Here is a 13,124-nt window from a genome sequence, read left to right on the forward strand (position 1 = left end):
TGTAATTAGAATATTTTAAAGTATGAGACCAATGTAAAATGAAGGCCATAGTTTGGGGATGTACAATGCTATTAACTCATTTTTTATGGAAAGAAGAAGAGAAACGAATAAAGAAAAGAAAGGAAGAGGAAGTGCTTTACTATCAAGAAAAAGAAAAGGAAATTCCACAACGTCAAATGAATTGGATTAATTATTCACGTGTACGGATTTAATGGTTTAAATGGCCACACTGGATTTCCCCTAACTTGAGTAACATACTGAAAATATAGGAGGTAAAGTGAAAAAAAAATAGTAAAATGGTTGAAGTGAGAAAATTTCAATAGTATAGGACCAAAAATAGTATTAAGCCCAAAAACAAAAATATTGTCATAAACCTGTTTTAAGGGTTTTTCTCTGTCACCGTGTCTCTCACAAAGTCTCTCAGCCGTACAAGGAGAAAACAATGCCTCGCACGACCACCGTCGACTGCCCTGGCTGTCCTCCACTTCGAGCCTTGACTTTCGATGCGCTTGGTCTCATCAAAGGTTTTTCTTTTATTGATATAATCGTTATCCAACTTCAATAAATTCATTCGAAAGGTTGAACACTAATTCTGTCATTAATTGAATAGTAATCGAAGCTCGAGAGAAAGGACGAGGAGTTGCCAAAGTGGTGGAGAGATGGGGAGATCCTGATGCTTCCAAATGTGTGCTTGCCGCTTCCATGAATGACCGCAAAATCGACCCCGTGAGTTTCTATTTTTTTTTAAAGAACAATAGGTATTGAGAAGATTTTTTTCTTTATTCTGAAATTTTGTTTTTTTCCCCTCTTTTGCAGTTATTAGCTGTTGCAAGAAAAAATGGTGTGGTGAGTAACCTTTTTCTTCTTCCCTTGTTTGTTGAACACGGGCTTTAGTAGGATTTCTGTTGAATATTTCCTTGTTCAATATCTATGTACTGCAGATTGAGATACTTAATCCCCTTAATGGTGAACTTTCCCGTACGGTTTCCGATGTTAGTAATGCTGGCGTTAGACCAGAAGATGATGCTATTGCTGGGCTGCATTTGTTCAGAAGACAGATAGTGGAGTTAACCCCGAGGTATAATCATATTGTTATTTTTTTGGATATGGGCACGGGGATATAACCCTTAAAGGATCATTCGAGTATATTGAAAAACTTAGAAAAATTGATTATATTCATGCTGGATGCATATGAGTCTTGGTAACATAGAAAAATAGAATTCCTCTGCTTTCTTATTTATATAATTTAGCATGGATAATAGATGGTTCTTGGTAGTTACAATTCCTTTACTGACAGAACCATGATGATCTCTATAAATTGATTATTGTCAGGTCATGCACTTTGCTCACATGTAAAACAAAAGGAAATGCAAGCATAAAAACTATTGATCTCGCTGATACTCAAGCTGATTCTGGTGCCCCAAAAACATGGAATGTATGTGGCTCTGGTAATATCTTGTTTTCTGAAGTGGATGGGAGTGAAAGCTATGCCTTATTCGGAGGGTGAGTGTGTTTGTGTTGTATGACTCTTTACATAAGCTTTGTACTCAGTTTTATCTGCATTTGCTGATAGGATATTTTCATGCTCAACTGGAATGTTATTAGTTCGGTAAATAAGATTTGAGTCTTTTCTCATTCAGGAAGGGTGTTGAAGTTAACATGTGGGATCTTGAAAACTGTACTAAGATTTGGACTGCAAAGCCTGTGAGCGTTTTCAACCTCTCTGATTTATTAAAATAAATTATTTTTTAGTATCTTCTCTGTTTTCATTTATCTTAATCTATCCCGTATTGAACAGCCTCCTGCAAACAGCCTTGGTATTTTTATCCCTACTTGGTTTACATCTGCAACATTTCTTAGCAAAGATGATCATCGTAAAGTTGTGGCTGGTACCAATAACCATCAGGTAATCGTTTGCGGCCACAGCCACTCCTTAAAACATATATGTGTGTGTGTGTGTGTTTTCTATGTTTTCCCTTTTCTTTTCTCAAGGAACTTTTATACGTGATTGCATATTGCCAGTTTCTAGAATTATTTTTACTTTTGAAATAATAAGGCTCATCGGTTTCAAAATATTCCCGAGTTGATTTTTGGTTAAACTTTTGAAAATGCAGTTTCTAGACTATAGTTGTAGCTTTATCTTTACGTGATTCATGTGCTAAACCTTAATGAATTCGAAAGAAAATTAAAGGAGAAGAGTTTTTGTTATCAATTTATTTGGAGTTGTGACAATTTCATGAATATTGGATTGAGTTTTTGTTATAGTAATGCTTTTCATTCGGTATAACATTTTTCCTTTCACTATTTCTGTTACAGGTTCGCCTCTATGATATTTCTGCCCAACGAAGACCAGTTGTATCATTTGACTTCAGGGAGACCCCTATAAAAGCAGTTGCAGAAGACCTAGATGGTCATACAGTTTATATAGGGAATGGATCTGGTGACCTTGCTTCTGTGGATATACGCACAGGTAAGGGATTTGATTCTATGTGCTTGTTCTGCGATTTTTTATGCCGTTGACCATTTCTGATTCTCGTTTTGGTGACTTTTCTTCAATGATTTGAGATGTATTTCTTTGTATATTCCGGTTAATGGTGGATGTATTTCCTTATAGGTAAATTGTTAGGATGCTTTTTGGGGAAGTGTTCTGGAAGCATCCGATCCATTGCCCGGCACCCTGAACTTCCTGTGATAGCATCTTGCGGTGAGTATATGCCATAGTGTTTGGTAAAGCTAAGCACTTCTACCTGTGTTTGCATACACATTCTGCACTTTTGTATTGGGAAGCTATAAATTGCAAGGTGTTCATTTGAGAACAATAGTTAAGGTCTTGGAGATGATTTTGTTGCTTGAAGAGCTAGAGAAGGAAGAAAAAGGATTTCTAATCAGTCTCAAATGATTCTGAAGTGAGTAAAAGGCCAGACCAGCGGGGTCAACTCGGAACCAATAAGTCCAGTGGTTCAACAATATAGATTGAACGGAAGCTAATGAACTGGCCAGACTGTTTAAAGACCGGGAGCCAGAGAAACCAGACTTCTGCTTCTTCTTTTTTTCCTTTTTAATTAAGTTTGGACTTCTTTTAACCAAAAAATCTGATTTTTTTTTCATTATGTTTTGGTCCTTTTAACCTAATTTTTAACCTATTTTTACCCAATTTGATTAATTGGTGCAAATAATAAACAATAATGGAATTCTTTCTTTCCATCCATGGTTTATTGTTAATATAATTTTCCCTACTTTCTTCTTTTTCCATTTTTTTTTAAATTTTATGAATTTTTCTTGATGGTTGAACTAGGTACTTTAGGTCCAACCGGTACTCTGCCCATGCCAGTTAAAATATTTTCATTTTGGCTGATTGAAACTGTGTGAACTTGCAATTATTAGCTTCCCAACATTAGCAGAACTGACAAATTTCAATATTTTCCAGGCTTGGACAGTTATTTGCGCATTTGGGACATCGGAACAAGGCAACTTCTATCGTCGGTATGTTCTATTCAGAGAACAGAGTTAAAATGTCCTTGCATGTAGTTAAATAGCAAAAAAATACACGGCAAATATCTGCCTAAAATTTTCCTAGTGCAGGTTTTCCTGAAGCAGCATCTTACAAAAGTTGTTTTCGATACTAATTTTACCGAAGGTCAGTTATTTCCTTGGAATCTTTATTGTTAAAAAAAAACTCATTATTCCGTGTTTGGTGTCACCACCTGTCAATATGACATTTTAGTTATAACGGTGAGTAATACTAGAAAACAAGAATTTGGTTGGAAGCCGTTTCCTGCATATCTCATCCACCCCTCCCCCCCCCCCCCCCAAAAAAAAAAAAAAAAAAGACTTCTGCCAGTGGCTTTTGTTGCATCACATGTTTCCCCTCAACATTAGTGTATAGGATTTCACAAGTGAAGCGAGTAGGGGTTGCCCTTTCAGCCTTTTGGACTAGGTCAAAACATATTCGGACTTAGATACAAGGATACATGCAGCACTAGCATTCATGATTGAAAAACATAGCTTTTAGATATGTATAGACTGTGGAGTGTAGGATCATCATCATAAGCTGCAAACTCAATTGAGTTGCAATTGTATGATACATTCCTTTACTTAGAGGTGAAACCGTTTTGCTTACTTAGAAGCCGTATTCGGTTTTATATGCATCTAGGTTCAATTTTTTTTAAAGAAAAGAGTTGGGGTGGATAATTTCCGGAAGTTTTTGATTTGTCCTTTAGACTATTAGATGAAAACGTATTGCTGTACTTAGTATTGTTGTAGATATTATTATTACTATTATTTTGAATGCCATTCTCATATATGTTATAAATGCAGAAGTTAAACACTTTGCAGCCGATTTGGCATTGCATGAAGCACAGAGCATAGATGAAATTGAAACCACAGATGAAACTGAAAAACTGGCTATGAAAAGGAAGAAGTCATCATCTAAAGAAAATAAAGAGGGCAAAAAGAAAAAGAAGTCATCTGAAGAAAAGGAGGGAATAAAGAAGTTGAAATCCAAGAAAAGAAGCAAAAATCAAGAACATGACATTGCTGCAGCTGATGATGCATAGATAAAATTATTTACTTGCACTGAAATGCTGAGGTTTCAGAACTCAAATATATACACTATGATTTGGATGGCATGGTGAAGGAGCATGGGGAAGATGGTTTAAAACTTTAGCAAAGGATGTGTTGGTCTATGGCTGTTTTGGTAGAAAATATACCAATGATGAAAAAACTGGACCAAACAGGCCTGTTCGATCGGGATCCAATAGGTGTGATGTCTCAATTGTATGAATGTAACTGAAAATTTTAAGAACCAGTGACAACTGTTAACTTCATAAAAACTTGGATGTATTGGAATTTTGTTAACTTTTTTTTTTAGGTCAGATTTATTGCCAGTTTCTTTGCGATTTACTAATTATTAAAAATTTAGAAATGCCACTTAGGGGTCGGAATAAAGGTGGTGTATGGATAAAAAAATTAAAAATGGAAACAAAAGAGATGGACAATGTTAAAAATTATACATTCTGTGATCTGCTAAATCGATTCCAAGTTTATTAAAAGCATGACTTGATGCCCAAATCAACAGTGATTGTAACTCTAAGCTAATTTTACCTTTTTAACAGGTAAAATCAAGAATCAGAACACATTATAGGGTCAATCAAGATGCACTCCAACAATCATTATTGGTTTAGCAGTCAAAATGAATGCTTTAATAGTAGGTTCAGAATACTACAATCTTCACGGATCACAGTAAAACTCACAGACACTTGGAATGGAAAGAATCGAAAAGCAGCTAGCTCCAACTGAAGCTGCTGCTTTACTGCGATGTAGCTTTGTCTTTCTTCTCCGACAAATACCTAAACAAAATTAGGATGATAGTATGTTAGTTAGATCAAGCGGAAAAACGTGACAACCAAATATGTAACTGAAAGCAAGTCCAAATATTGAAATTTTAATTATCCGATCTATGAACTCACCATGCTTTAATAAATTCCTACACCTAATAAGGCAACAACAAATGTTCTTTATGAAATCAAGAATATAATATCCAAGTTTTTCTTTCCTCTATAATTGCAAATTTACATGTAACAAAGCAGATGCATCCATTGTTATCCCAAGTATTTGATCATTGCATAATTTTAAGAGAACGTGGTCATGAACATCATTTCATGTCGAAATTTAACTTCGACAGTACCAATCTGAATCAATCCTAGTCACTAGGTTACCTGAAAGTACGACTTTTCTATGATTCAGTCGGGCGAATCCAGAAAATTTTTTAGTGGTCAGAATTGAATTATAAATTTTTGAGAGGTCAAAATATAATTTTATCATGTATTAATTTATAATTTAAACAATTTTTAAGGGGCCTACACAGCAATATTTCCTTTTTTTTGGGGGGGAGGGGCTGCCTGCCCCCTTTAAATTCGCCCCTGGATTCGGTCATGACATTGAATATTTTTTCAAATTACACATGAGATCTCTATACCAGAATATCGAAAGATTGTAAGCATAAGTCGGCATTAAACAGGGAAAGGGTAATAATGCATAGGTGGAAACAAGGATCGCAAACTAAATCACAACTGCATAGAAATTGGCTCAATGCTATATTGTTCCCACTGGAGTATATCCGTGTCCGACATATACCCATATCTAACACTCATCCTTGAGTCCAATTAACATATGCTAAATATAAACCAGAAAGATCATGCTTACCCTTGAGCTCTTGCCCAACGGGAGAGTTGGTAGAGCTGTACTGTCTCATTTGAAGCATGGCACGCCAACAGTAGATAGTTTCGTGGTTGTACCATCCATGCAAACCTCATGAATAATGCAGAATAGACACACATAGCTGCATACCAGAATAGAAGAGAATAATTAGAAACTGGGGCAGGCAATAAATACCAAAAAAATCCAAAGCTTCTTTGAACTGTATTTTTTTTATTTTTATACCTGATGTCATGTTGCCAGAAATCATTTCTGGGGGCTTATTCATATCCACCAATCCCTGACATGTTCATAAACAGTTTTGAGATACAAGTGATAAAGCAAAAGTTGTACGTTTCTCAGATCTGGCATGACTTTGTTCTAGGATGAACAGCTGAATATGTTAAAATGCTATCTTAAAATGATGGTAGTTGAACATACAGCGAGAACAAAACCCCAATTTGCAACAGGCCCCCAAAAGTGAGTTGTTTTTGGGCCAACTGGACTGTTTAGGAATGCTCGGAAGGAAGAAGCCATCTGTTACAAATATTGCTGAATGTGGCTCTGCGATTGTTGAATACAAAATATTATTATAAATCATCAAATTTCAAATACTAAAATAAATTCAGCTACAGAAATAGAAAGCTATATAGATCACCTGAAAGTACTGCCAAATGTATAGTTATAGAAGCTAGGCCAAAATTTCTAACTATTTTCTGGCAAAAACCAAAAATCATGCCCAAGTTCTAATTCAACCCCACTTATGCCACCTCTCGTATATTATTTATCATCTTACGAGTCAGACTCTACAAGTAATTCAAGACTCTCCTTGGTTGAAAGATGCTACACACAAGCTCAAGTTCTAAGCCATTAACCGATGCATTAGTCGTAACTATAAGATATGAATAAAACCTAATCATGAACCCCAAAACTGATAGCTATACTTTTAGCATGAATGGTCTTGACATAATATCAAAATTGCTTTCACCATCGAACTCAATTTTCTTAACCTGGTAGGCTAGTGCATGAGTTGGAATGCTAGAAAATAAATACTTGTTTTAGTCTATGTTACTAGAACTCGAGAGCGAATGTTGGATATGGATATGTTCAAATTTTCTAATTTTTACACACACACACATATATATAGAGAGAGAGAGAGAGAAGATCATTTCCTATGCCCATGTCTAGATATGTTTTGGGTACAAGTTTCGGGTACTTCAAAAAAAAATAGCCTTTGAAAAACACAGCTTTTACTAGAACTAAAATCAAATATCTTGGCTTTTTATAATTTGATCAAATCTCAGCAATCGATATATATATAAATACTTGTAAAACTGAAAAGACAAGCGGAACACTTTTTGTTTAATAAATATATCTCCCCCAATTTTGATTTGTAGCTAAAATCCCTAATCCTACCCGCGTCAGCATAGAGGAACTTAGTTAAAAAAAAGGCTACTCATCATGACAACTTACATAGAAAGCGCTAAAGAATCTAACTTTAAATGAAACCCAATGAAAAAGAATTGAAAAAAGAAGAAGCATACTAATAGAATTGGATCAAGGAGAAAATCACGAATCAGGTAAGAACATCAGTGAATCAGCTAAAATAAGATGGCGAGCGAGAAGATGGTGATGATGATGACGATGATGGTGTGTGTAGGGAGATAAAGAAGAAGTGAATTCAAGGAGAGTACCTTTGTAAACGGCGTCGCCGAAGAAGTCAAAGACCACAGGCCGATGAAGGAGGAAAGATTGGGAAGATGGAAATGTTAGGTGGAAGTGGAAGCTAAAGCTGAAGAGGAATTTGATTGTTTGACCGACTGACTGACTTCTGCTTTGGAGCTTTGATCCTGTAGAACGGAGTCTAAAGTAGAGTTTTATTGGATTTTGACACTTGGTTTAGTGGGTATGATCCTTAAATTTTTTAACAATGAATTTTGTTAGGATATTTTGAAGTATTTTTTAACAATGACCATACCAAGGTTTAATTAGTATATTTATGTTTTGAAATTTAAGGTTAAAAAGTTATGAAATAATTATTATACTATTTGAAAGTTTTTAAATAATTAGTTATTAAATTATTTTAAAAAAATTAGTGAACTTTAAGCGATGATCGGTACAGTAAATTGGTACTCATTGTCGAATAGAAGAATATACTTTAAATCTAGATCAATCTGACAACTAGTGACGAAAATCAAAGAAGAAACATGCTTAGATTTTTAATTCGTAAACTCTAACATTTAAAGTTCTTTCATGAAAAAAAGTAAATTGTAAAAAAGAAATCATATAACAACTATTTTAACAAACCTTAATGAAAATTTTCAAATCGTTAAATAATAATTTTAAAACTTTTGAAATTAAGCGATAAAAATAAAAATTTACCATTATTTTAGTAAAAAGAAATGGACATTAATCTCCATCTTTTAAAAATATCAATCCAGATGATATATTTGGTTCAATTTTTTTTTTAACCCGTTGACTTATACCGATGAACTGGTTGTCGTTAATAATAATTAGACAAAAGGTTTTCAATGAAAAATTATTTAAAATACAATATTAAAGTAACCATATGAGACGGCCTTTTTCCAAGAACTTTTTTAGTATGATTAAAAACACATAACTGAGTTTTTTCATGTATTTCCTATTAGTTTTTTGGCCAAATGCTAATCATATTCTAATTCTTCAACAAGCATATTCAATTTTTTTTTTAAAAAAAAAGATCCCATGTATTTGGAAAATAAAAAATCTCCCTGGATGCAACTTCAGTTATAATACACAAAGTATTAATCAGTTGTCAATCTATAAGTATATCATTATTTCAAGTATCATAATCATCACCAATACTTGAACAAACAACAGCTGATATTTGGGCCAAAAAAGCAATGACATAACAATGAATCCGAATATGTACTCGAAACACGAGTAAAAATCCATGAAATTTCTCAATTTTTTGGGGGGTCCCTGTTTGCAAAAGAACCAATGTTCATGTGTAAATCACCTTATACGAATCTCGTCCGTAATGAGGGTTTCGTCATGAAAGTACTTTCTTAACTTCGTCCGTAACCTCTTTCTGAGGCTTTTCCGCATGAAGCTTTGCGACTATTCCCTTCTCGGAATAATAATCAATCACCTGTAGATATTTCAAATAACACCATTAAGAATATTGATGACAATTCAGAAAGTATTTGAACATCATGGAGTTCATAAAAATAAGAAACATCAAAATGTTCCCTTTTTAGATTCAAATAAGAACCACCAAATAGTGTCCGTAAGACACTCGAGATCGGCTAAAAGAACCTCTAATTCTGATTGGTTATTGTCATATCAAGCTCGAGTAGCGTGCAAGTCTTTTGTTTACTATTAAGAAAATTTCAAGTTGAGCTCAAGTTTCTTACAACTTGAAACTTGAGCTTGACTTGGCTCGTTTCACCACCATATATAACTCATTTAACTGCCCCTTGCCTTGCACCTATTATGGTAACTATAGGATCCAACTTGGAAAAATCAATACCAAAAAGATAATTAAATCTTTCACAATTTAAACACTACGAAAGCAGAAAGCTTACCGGTTGGGTTTGCTTGTGAAATGCATCAAGCCTTGACTTGAGAACTGCTGCAGTATCATCTTTTCGCTGCACCAAAGGTTCCCCGGTCACCTTGAAGAGAACATAAACATGGATGTGAGGTCAGTAACATAATGGCGACACTTTTGAAAAAAAATGGTAAGGAAGATTATATAAAGGTTAACAGAATGACATGTAGACAAAGCACCATCAAATTTGCATTAAATTAGTCATATGAAGTGCCTCACATAAAATGCTTAATTTACCACTCGACTAGTCAACTTTATGCAAAAACTGAAGTACAATTGTTTGACTTACATCATCAAGGCCGGGAACTTTAGGAGGTGCAAATTTCGTATGATAGGTCCTACCGCTAGCAGGGTGGATCCAACGACCAGTAATCCGCTCCTCCAAGACTGCATCATCAATCGCAAAATCAAGCACCTTATCGATTTTGACTCCTTGCTTTTCAAGCATGTCATCAAGCTGTAAACCGAAGATCAACAACACGTAATAAGGAATGTCGGTATAAAAATTTTAAAAACCAAAGGTGCATAAAGATTCAAAAGAAGCAACACCTTCTGTGCTTGGCCTACAGTCCTCGGAAATCCATCGAGAATGAAACCTTTTTTACATGAAGGTTTCTTCATGGCTTCATCAATAATGCCAACAACTAAGTCATCGGAAACAAGTTCACCCTAAGCAAGATTTGCAAAACAGCTCATTAGTCATTATAAACACACTAAGAACAATTAAAAAATCCCAAGAGGTTGGTGGAAAAAAATTTGACCTTATCCATAGCCTCCTTGGCCTTGATACCGAGAGGGGTTTTAGCAGCAACAGCAGCTCTCAGCATATCACCAGTGGCCAAGTGACACAGGCAGTACTCATCCTTAATTATTGGCGATTGAGTACCTTTTCCCGATCCCGGTGGACCTGCCACTCAAAAGATTTCACAATTATTAGAAACAAGCCATCATTCTATGAAATGCTAAACAATACGCAAATGTCGATAGTCGTACATTGCAGAATGTTTTCGAGTTGCTGTTATTAGTTGTCCAATTTCCCCGTGATACAAAGTCTACAATGCTTGAAACTCGAGTACAAAATAAAATATAAAAACCAAACCATAATATCACCCTATTCACTCAAGCAGCCCAAATTCCATCCCGAATTTAGGTCAGCAAGTTAGTTTGTTTGAAACTATGTTGCTTCGGCTCTTCATTTTTCTTGATGTATCCATGTCTAACAGGCATAAAAGGATATGACTCTCCATGAACACTCAAAATACATAGAGAAACTTTAAAATTTTAAAAAATAACTATGTCAAATATGCCGGTAACTGATAATCACACCCGAGTCTGAGTAACATAGGTTTAAAACACATGCACGACTCTTATTAGCATTAAATGATTTTCTTAGTAATTGAAGCCGGGAACTCTACCACTAAAGACATACTTATTTTTTAGTAGGTCATAAACATGGGGCATTGATAGTTTAGTCTTCCAAGATCTAATAATTCTCCCGCACAGCAAAACGGGAAATGCAGAATGAATATATAAATACAAAACCAACATGAAAATTTATTTCATTTTATCAAAAAGTAAGTTATGGACTAGACCTTGTAGCAAAAACCATGCAAAGTTGAAACACATAAGAATAAATCTATGGTCCTTAAAAAAAGTAATAGCATGAACCCAAAATACTGTAATCCATTTTTCATTGATATAATGTTTGCCAAAAGAAAGACCCTTTTTTTCCCTCTATATGTAAATAAAGGGCATATATATAATTTCGAAAGCTAAAAACCATTACCTTCTGAAGATCAAAATTTCCCAACACTCCCCTTTACAGAGAAAAAAAGGCTGTCAATCAATTCACCCAACCTAGTATAGAATTGCAATTAACCATTGCAAATCCCTCCAAATTAGGGATTTCTTGGAGCGGAACGGTGCAGATCCAACTTCTAAGGAAAAAAACCACCCATTCGCAGCAGACCGGTGCAAAATCTGTAAGAAAGGTCGGGATTCACCAACCGTACCCCCAATAACCAATGCCCCCAAATTTGCCTATTCACAATTTTTGTGCATTTAAATTATATGAGAAGTAATAAAAAGTTCAAGATTTTATATCGACTTTGGAGCTTTAAAAACTCGAACCATGTTTCCATGGGTATCTCTACAAGAATAAACAACCCTAACGCAAAGCAAATTCAAAAAATATAATCTCGGATCTACAGATTCAAACAAAATAAATCCCCAAACTTTCCATATGAAAAAAAAAACCTCAAATCCAAAACAATTAGTGTTCAAAGCCAAAAAGAGAGAGTACCAATGAGGATGAGACGCTTATCTGGTTTGTAGGCGCATTTCATACGGCGAAGAAGCTCACTCATCAGTGATTCAGACGGTACATCTTCCAAGTTCATTGAATTGGTCGCCATTTCCGATCTCCTTTTTACTTTTTTGTGGGGAATTTCTGGGTTTTTAAGAGTAGATTGAGATTTAAGTTAGGTTATTTAAGGATTATTTTAATTTGGTTTTGGTTGGTACCAAGAGACTTCGGAGCCACCGATGCTTGAAATTCAAGCAGCGGTCTTTTTCCAGCTTGTTCTAAGCTTTAACTTTGCTTTTTGGACCCTTGGTCTTTTACAAGACTTCCCAAATATTCCCCAGGTTTTATTAGGGTTTACAAATCGATTCATTTTGAAGCGTTTATTTGAAAAATGGCCATTTCATTAATAATCATGCTCAAACTATAGATAGTTTTTCCCCCAATCTTTATTATTGCTTTAAAAAGAATGAGATTATATATTTCCTTTTCGCCCAAAAAACTCTTTGTTTTTCTTTTACAACATTTAAGGAATTATATCATCCTTTAAATAATATTTAATAACTTTCACTATATATCATAATTTCTATTAATTATCTACTCCATTTTATGAATTTATAAATAGATAAATTTTTATATAACATTTTACTTATATAATCCACTTCTAAAATTTTCTAAAATTTTAATTCCATTAGTAGTAAACCAAATTTATAAAAAGATTTTAAGCAATCAAAGTACAAGATTTACAATTTCAGTACTTACACAATTAAAAATTGGTACAATAAAAATTTTAACTCTCAACTTTTACATATTATATCAATTTACAAATAATCTCAATTTGATCTTAATTCCAAAATATTCAAAAATTATAGAAAAATACATAATTTTAAAAAATATAATAATAAATTTAAATAATATATAAAAATAAAAAATCATTGTTGACGAAAATGTTCGCTTCCATATGAAAATATAGATTTAAATATTATAAGACTTTGATATTCAACATTTTAAACCTACGTTAAATTAAAAATACAT

General features: G+C 34.1%; 3 protein-coding genes across 3 annotated transcripts; 1 reads left to right on the forward strand and 2 right to left on the reverse strand.

Annotated features, from left to right (window-relative positions):
* Positions 1–301: 301 nt before the first annotated feature.
* On the forward strand, positions 302–4,874 carry LOC107921779 (WD repeat-containing protein 74). The gene is made up of 12 exons (XM_016851630.2): positions 302–524; positions 611–726; positions 817–846; positions 942–1,078; positions 1,333–1,503; positions 1,641–1,704; positions 1,799–1,906; positions 2,317–2,470; positions 2,615–2,704; positions 3,428–3,483; positions 3,583–3,637; positions 4,318–4,874. Exons 1-12 carry the CDS (start codon positions 443–445, stop codon positions 4,554–4,556), a joined length of 1,302 nt encoding a protein of 433 aa, XP_016707119.1. The 5' UTR covers positions 302–442; the 3' UTR covers positions 4,557–4,874.
* A 116-nt stretch (positions 4,875–4,990) lies between these two features.
* On the reverse strand, positions 4,991–8,060 carry LOC107921784 (mitochondrial pyruvate carrier 1). The gene is made up of 5 exons (XM_016851636.2): positions 7,890–8,060; positions 6,637–6,759; positions 6,442–6,496; positions 6,205–6,340; positions 4,991–5,348 (listed from the first exon to the last, which is right to left on the reverse strand). The coding sequence occupies exons 2-5, from the start codon at positions 6,730–6,732 to the stop codon at positions 5,309–5,311; spliced, it is 327 nt and encodes a 108-aa protein (XP_016707125.1). The 5' UTR covers positions 6,733–6,759; positions 7,890–8,060; the 3' UTR covers positions 4,991–5,308.
* Positions 8,061–8,978: 918 nt separating this feature from the next.
* LOC107921780 (adenylate kinase 4) lies at positions 8,979–12,514 on the reverse strand. Its single transcript, XM_016851631.2, has 6 exons — positions 12,090–12,514; positions 10,549–10,694; positions 10,337–10,456; positions 10,077–10,244; positions 9,762–9,851; positions 8,979–9,325 (listed from the first exon to the last, which is right to left on the reverse strand). The coding sequence occupies exons 1-6, from the start codon at positions 12,199–12,201 to the stop codon at positions 9,227–9,229; spliced, it is 735 nt and encodes a 244-aa protein (XP_016707120.1). The 5' UTR covers positions 12,202–12,514; the 3' UTR covers positions 8,979–9,226.
* Between the last annotated feature and the right edge of the window lie 610 nt (positions 12,515–13,124).

Source organism: Gossypium hirsutum, chromosome A09 (genome assembly GCF_007990345.1).
Source record: "Gossypium hirsutum isolate 1008001.06 chromosome A09, Gossypium_hirsutum_v2.1, whole genome shotgun sequence".
Classification (NCBI taxonomy): domain Eukaryota; kingdom Viridiplantae; phylum Streptophyta; class Magnoliopsida; order Malvales; family Malvaceae; genus Gossypium; species Gossypium hirsutum.

What these genes read in the sequence shown, in the direction of transcription:
- LOC107921779 (XM_016851630.2), top strand. Translation starts at nt 443, where the DNA reads ATGCCTCGCACGACCACCGTCGACTGCCCTGGCTGTCCTCCACTTCGA. An exon ending in TTGCAAGAAAAAATGGTGTG is followed by an intron (nt 847 to 941) that starts GTGAGTAACCTT and finishes TATGTACTGCAG; the next exon opens with ATTGAGATACTTAATCCCCT. An exon ending in CAAGGCAACTTCTATCGTCG is followed by an intron (nt 3,484 to 3,582) that starts GTATGTTCTATT and finishes TTCCTAGTGCAG; the next exon opens with GTTTTCCTGAAGCAGCATCT.
- LOC107921780 (XM_016851631.2), bottom strand. Translation starts at nt 12,201, where the DNA reads ATGGCGACCAATTCAATGAACTTGGAAGATGTACCGTCTGAATCACTG. An exon ending in CCAAGGAGGCTATGGATAAG is followed by an intron (nt 10,457 to 10,548) that starts GTCAAATTTTTT and finishes AATCTTGCTTAG; the next exon opens with GGTGAACTTGTTTCCGATGA. An exon ending in AAGTTCCCGGCCTTGATGAT is followed by an intron (nt 9,852 to 10,076) that starts GTAAGTCAAACA and finishes GTTCTCTTCAAG; the next exon opens with GTGACCGGGGAACCTTTGGT.
- LOC107921784 (XM_016851636.2), bottom strand. Translation starts at nt 6,732, where the DNA reads ATGGCTTCTTCCTTCCGAGCATTCCTAAACAGTCCAGTTGGCCCAAAA. An exon ending in ATTGGGGTTTTGTTCTCGCT is followed by an intron (nt 6,497 to 6,636) that starts GTATGTTCAACT and finishes TGAACATGTCAG; the next exon opens with GGATTGGTGGATATGAATAA. An exon ending in CGTTGGGCAAGAGCTCAAGG is followed by an intron (nt 5,349 to 6,204) that starts GTAAGCATGATC and finishes AATTTTGTTTAG; the next exon opens with GTATTTGTCGGAGAAGAAAG.